Source organism: Onychostruthus taczanowskii, unplaced genomic scaffold, assembly GCF_017590055.1.
Source record: "Onychostruthus taczanowskii isolate IOZ18803 unplaced genomic scaffold, ASM1759005v1 scaffold297, whole genome shotgun sequence".
Taxonomy (NCBI): Eukaryota; Metazoa; Chordata; class Aves; order Passeriformes; family Passeridae; genus Onychostruthus; species Onychostruthus taczanowskii.
Window position 1 is genome coordinate 1,551 of NW_024500316.1, and position 5,955 is coordinate 7,505.

The 5,955-nt window shown below is 49.4% G+C and overlaps 1 protein-coding gene across 1 annotated transcript in view; it reads right to left on the reverse strand.

Moving 5' to 3' along the window:
* Window positions 1–1,595: 1,595 nt before the first annotated feature.
* The window catches only part of OLFM2 (olfactomedin 2), a 5,477-nt gene continuing 1,117 nt past the window's right edge, over window positions 1,596–5,955 (reverse strand). Inside the window, exons 2-6 of the mRNA XM_041408247.1 lie at window positions 5,254–5,403; window positions 4,350–4,505; window positions 3,631–3,850; window positions 2,998–3,104; window positions 1,596–2,460 (exon numbers count right to left, since the gene is read on the reverse strand). Coding sequence (XP_041264181.1) covers window positions 1,783–2,460; window positions 2,998–3,104; window positions 3,631–3,850; window positions 4,350–4,505; window positions 5,254–5,403 — 1,311 coding nt within the window. The 3' untranslated portion in view covers window positions 1,596–1,782. The remainder of the gene's footprint in view (window positions 2,461–2,997; window positions 3,105–3,630; window positions 3,851–4,349; window positions 4,506–5,253; window positions 5,404–5,955) is intronic.

The following is a 5,955-nucleotide window of genomic DNA, read 5'->3' on the forward strand; positions in this document are numbered from 1 at the left end:
GGGTGGAGGGGTCCCCGGTCGATAGGGCAACGTGGGAGGGGTGTAATTTAACTCCAGTCTCGGGACACAGCTGATGGCTCCTTTAGGACAAGACTATTTACATGTAGAAGCAAGTCCCTCACTTTTCTCTTATGTTTTTAACCCCCAAAAGTTCAGTACATATCACAGGCAATGTGGAGTCCCCTTTCCCAGCCCCAATGATTCCAGCTCTTGACCCACAACCTTTATTTCACAGCCAGCTCTGTTCTTGCAGCTCCAGCTCTGCGCTTCTCCGGCTTCACAGGGCAGCATCTTGGTCTTATGCATTTTCAACCACAATCGCAGCTCCACAGTGGTTTTGGCTCCATCCCTGGAAGTGCCATCAGAGACCCAGGCAACATCCCAGCATCGCCGGGGGTTTCAGGCACCTTGCTGCAGCCCACTTTTCTCCTCCACACGTCCTGTTCTAACCCTAACCCTTAACCCTAACCCTAACACCTAACCCTAACCCTAACCCTTGCCCTAGGCAGGAAATCAGCCTAGGGCTAGGGCTGGTTCCAGGGAAAAAGCTGTGAAGGAAGGCACGTTGTGGCAGTTTTGTGTTCCCCTTGGGATGCCCTTTGCAGCTGCAGTGCGCCTGGAGCCCTGGGCTTTGTGGTTTTCAAAACCCCAGCCCTAACCCTGACCCTAACCTAACCCTAACCCTAATCCCAAACCCTAACCCCAAACGTTAACCCCAACCCTAACCCCTAACCCTAACCCCTAACCCAACACTGTCCCTTTTCCTTGGCATACAAAACTCACCAGCCCAGGTTCCTGATGTCAGTTTACATGTGGGTTCGTGGTGGGGTGTCAGTTTTTCTGTGCAGGATTTCTCCTCTACAAAGCTTCCAGCATCTCGCCCTAGCCACAATGGCTCCACTGGGCCTGGAACTCACAGCCTTTAGACCATCAATGTCTTTCCCAATCCACTCCGTCACCGCTGGCCCTTTTTAAATGCATTCCACTGCAGTCCTAAAACTCTGCATTTTCATCGAGCAATCCCTCTCTTTCTGACCCTGAAAATATTTCAAAAACCCCTGAAATAGCCTTTAAAAACTCCTTAGGTTACTATTTAAAGACAAAAAAAGTCCTAAGAGACCTTCAAAATTTTCTTATATATCCTTAAAAGTTGTAGAAATATCCTGAGATAAACCTGCTTAGCCTCCTGGCCCCACCTCTTGCTCTTCCTGTTCCTCCCTCAGCTCCCAGCCTCTGTCATCCTCAAGCCCCCACAGTGCCCCTCAAGAGGCCCCTCAGCCTCTGTCATGGCCTGAAAGGACCCTAAAAAACCCTATACATTCCCTAAAAAAGCCCTAGTTTTCAAAGTACCATAAAAACCCCAAAATAGCCTCAGAATACCCATAAAATACACTAAAAATTCCTTACTTTTAAAAAACCCCTCTAACACCCCTAAAAATCCCCAAAGAACCTTTTAAAAAATCCAATGAGCTAGGAAAAAAATGGGGAAATAAAGGGGGGAAGAGGAAAAGAGGGGGGAAGAGGGGACAAAAAAGGGGTAAAAAGAGAAAAAGGGGGGGGAAGAGGGGAAAAAAAGAAAAAAAGGGGGGGAAAAAGAGGGGAAATGCAACATAGGTACAAAATAATAGGAATAAAGCAGAATTTCAGTCTGGGACACGCAGAGAACTGGGAATTTCCACCTCGTCATTGCGTCCCTCTGGAATTGCAAGGACGGTAAAGGGGAAGCGTGGAAGCGTAAAAAACCAAAAAGCTGGGAATTCTCTCTCCCCTTGGGAATGTCCATCACAGCTCTCCGGCCGTGTTGATGACATGGAAGAGCGTGACGTTGTAGATGACCTGGTGGCCGTTATTCCAGGTGTAGAGCACCCTCTCCCGTGGGTTGTAGTCCAGCATGGAAATGTGGGAATACTGATTATGGAAGGGGATATCCGTGTATTCGTAGCTGGAAGTGTTCGTGTGATAAGCGAAATAAATCTTGGCGCCGGCCAGGTGGGAATTGGTGACGTAGAGAATCCCGCAGATCATGAAGGATTCGCCCGCGCTCCGTTTGGGGTATCCCGTATCCCAGCTCCGCAGCACTTCCAAAGTGTGCGGGTCCACCCGGCTCACCACGATGTTCCCAGCGTTTTGGTTGGTGGTGTAGACGGCCCAAAGTCCGTTTTCATCCACCATGAAGTCGATGTCGGAAAAGCCGCCCCAGGAATACGGGAAGGTGTTGTTGTATCCGGCGCCGGAGAGGCTGCGTTGAACCAGGACGCTGCGGGATCGGAAGTGGTAGCGGACGGCGACATTGCTCTGGAATTTGTTGTAGTACAAGGAGCCGTTGAAGACTACGTGGCCGGTGCCGGCCCAAGGGTGAGGCAGGAGGTGTTGGACAAAGTTTTGGCCGGAGACGAAGTCGGTGAGGCTGCGGAATTCCAGCACGCGGCGGCCTTTGTAGTAGCCATCCATGTACCACACCTGGAGGGGAGAAATGGGGTTAAAATGGGGGGAAATGGGGTTTCAGGCTGCTCCAGGTGGGATCAAAAGCCCCTCAAGATGGGATCAAAACCTCTTCAAGGTGGGTTCCAAAACCTCATCAAGGTGGAATCCAAACGCACTGGAGATGCGATCAAATCCCCCCATCCAGGATTTTCAGAGAACAGTGCCCAAAAAGCACAGGGATTGTGCCCAAACCCCAACTCCGTGATTTCAGGACCCCAAAAACGCCCCATGGATTCCCAGCCAGGTGCCAAATCCATGGGTTTTGGATTTTCACCAGAAAACTGCTGGGATTTTGCCCAAATCCCCCTCAAATCCCAAATCCAGGATTTGAGCACCCCAGAAAATTTTGGGGGATGTTAAGGGAGATTTTGGGCAGGATTTTAGATTCCCTTCCAGGTGCCAAATCCATGGGTTTTCAGGGATCACCGTGCCCAAAAAGTGCCAGGATCCCCACATCCCCTCAGATCCAGGAGATTTTTTAGGAAAATCCTGGGTTTTGGGGGTGGCCCTCACCCGGCTGTCAGTGCTGGGCGTCATCGTGTCGGTCATCCAGGATCCAAAGCGCGACCCCGAGGCGCGGATGGTGATGGGATTGCTGACCCCTGTCAGCTTTCCGCAGCCTGGAAAAATTGGGGGAAAATACTGGAATTTTGGGAAAATCAGGAGTTTGGAAAAGCTGGAGTTATGAGAAAAATTAGGGAATTGGAAAACCAGGGGAAAAAATGGGAATTAGGGAGGAATCAGGGATCAGGGCCGCAGCAGGGTCGGGGAGGCCCTGGAGAGTCTGGGAATGGGATTGTGAAGGGGAAATGGGATTTCCGTTGTGTTTTGGGGGATTTTTTGGGTGGATTTTGGACAGAATTGGTGGGAATTTGGGAGAGGTTTTGGGGGGGAATTTTGGCAAGGTTTTGGGGGATTTTGGGACAGATTTTAGAGATGTTTGGGGGAATTTGGAGGGGATTCTGGAGAGGTTTTGCAGGACTTTTAGGAGAGGATTTGGGGCAGATTTCGGGTGGATTTTTTTGTGGGTTTTGGGGCGGATTTCAGCAAGGATTTTGGAGAGGATTTTTGGGCCCATTTCCACCACGATTTTTTTTTTTTCAGCATTTGAGGCAAAATTCGGGATTTTTAACAGGATTTTTTTACCCAGCTTCTGCAGGCAGGCGTGCAGCCGCGCCTCCAGCAGCAGCACGCGCTGCTGCAGCTCCTCGTAGTCGTAAGCTCCCATCTCCTCCTGGATTGCCAGGAGAATTCCGGAGAGGTTCCGAACCTCGTCCTTGAGGTGCACGATGAGCCGCGAGTCCGCCTTGTACTGCTCCAGCACCGGCAGCAGCGGCAGCAGCTCCCGCATCTTCTCCTTCAGATCCTGTGGGAAAAAATTGCGGAAAAATTTGCCCCAAAATCCCGGGATTCGCCTTTAGATCCTGCAGAAAAGAAATCAGGAAAAATGGCCCCAAAATCACAGGCTTCGCTTTGTTGTTCTTTCCGATCCTGGGGTAAAAAGTTCGGGAAAAATCGGTCCCGAAATTCCGCGGTTCACCTTCTGATCCTGTGGGCAAAAAATTGGGGAAAATTAGTCCAAAATCCCAGGGTAATGGCTTTTTTTGGGAAGCTGTTTGTTCCTTGGGATAAATGGGGTGTTCAGGATTGGGAATTCCAAAAAATCTTGGGATTTTCAGCTCTGGAAACCCCAGAAGGATCCTGAGACCTGATCCCACGGGAAAAATCCTGAAATGTGGAAGAAATAAACAAGGGAAAAACTGAAGTACAGCGGGAATAAATCAGGGAAAAATACGGACTAAATCGGGGGGGGAAGGGCTGGAAAACCAGGATTTTTTTTGAGATAAAAAGCGGGAATTTCTCACCTGGAAGCTGCGGGCGTTGAGGGCTTTGTGGCCCTCAGAGGCCACGCGGAGCCGCGAGTCCAGGCCCTTCATCAGCGCCTCCGTGTTCCGCACATACTGCAGGTCCCGGAAGGTGCGGAGATCCAGGACTTCCATGGACTGGGAGATGTTCTGCACCTGGAGGGGTCGTTAACGGCGTTAATCACGGTCATTAGTGGGGTTCATCCTGGTCATTAATGGGGTTAATCACTATCATTAATGGGATTCATCCTAGTCATTAATGGGGTTCATCACTGTCATTAATGGGGTTCATCCTGGTCATTAATGGGGTTAATCACGGCCATTGATGAGGTTAATCACGGTCATTAATAGGGTTCATCTCTATCATTAATGGGGTTAATCACTGTCATTAATGGGGTCCATCCTGGTCATTAATGGGGTTAATCACGGCCATTGATGAGGTTAATCACGGTCATTAATAGGGTTCATCTTTGTCATTAATGGGGTTCATCCCGGTTATTAATGGGATTAATCACGATAATTAATGGGGTTCATCCTGGTCATTAATGGGGTTAATCACGGCCATTGATGAGGTTAATCACGGTCATTAATAGGGTTCATCTCTATCATTAATGGGGTTCATCCTGGTCATTAATGGGATTCATCCTAGTCATTAATGGGGTTAATCACTGTCATTAAAGGGGTTCATCCTGGTCGTTAATGGGAATCTCCATGAGGATCCTCATCCCTGGAATCCCCACAGGGACTTTCACCCCAAGCCCAAATCCCCCCATTCCCAACAACAATTAACCCCTTCGTTACCCACACAAATTAACCCATTAACAAATTCCACAACAATTAACCAGTTCCCGTCAGTGAACTAATGCATTAACAATCCGTTCTGGATCATTTGGGAATTCCCGACCTTTTCCAGGAGCTGCCGGAGCTGGAGGCTGCGGAGATCCCGGGAGCAGGATCCCTGCACGGGAATCACGGCGGTGCAGAGACATTTCCCATCCGGAGCCTGCGCCGAGGTGAAAACCTGCCAGCCCTCGTCTGGGCTCTGGAAAAGGGTCTGGAACATTGGGGGCGGGACCTCAGAATTCCCGAAAAAACCCAGGATGATCTGGAAATTCCCAGGTCCCAGAAAATCCCGATCGCAAAATTCAGTTTATTCCCATTTTTGTCTCTTTTCACCCTCTTTCCTCCTCTTTTCCCCCCATTTTTCCTTATTTTATCCCCCTTTTCCACTTTTTTCTCCCATTCCTCGGCAGATGACGTCACAACCTCGCTGACAGGAAAAAAATTAAAAAAAAAAAGAGGAAAATCCCTCCCGGTTCTCCCCCAAAAATTCGGGGAAAATAAAAAAGCAAAAAACTACAAAAACGGGATGAACCTCGGGAATTACCCCACATCGCGCCAGCCCCAAAATCGCCGTTTTTCCGCCGAAAAAGGAAAACACAGGAATAAAAAAAAAAAATTCCCAGGAAAAAACCGGGAGCAGCCGCAGCCCCTCCCCCACCCGCTGGAGCCGTCATGAATCCTTAATTAGGGAGCGTTAATGAATAATTAATGAGTGAGCGTTAATGAATACTTAATGAGAGCGGCCTGGCCGGAGCCGGGGGGG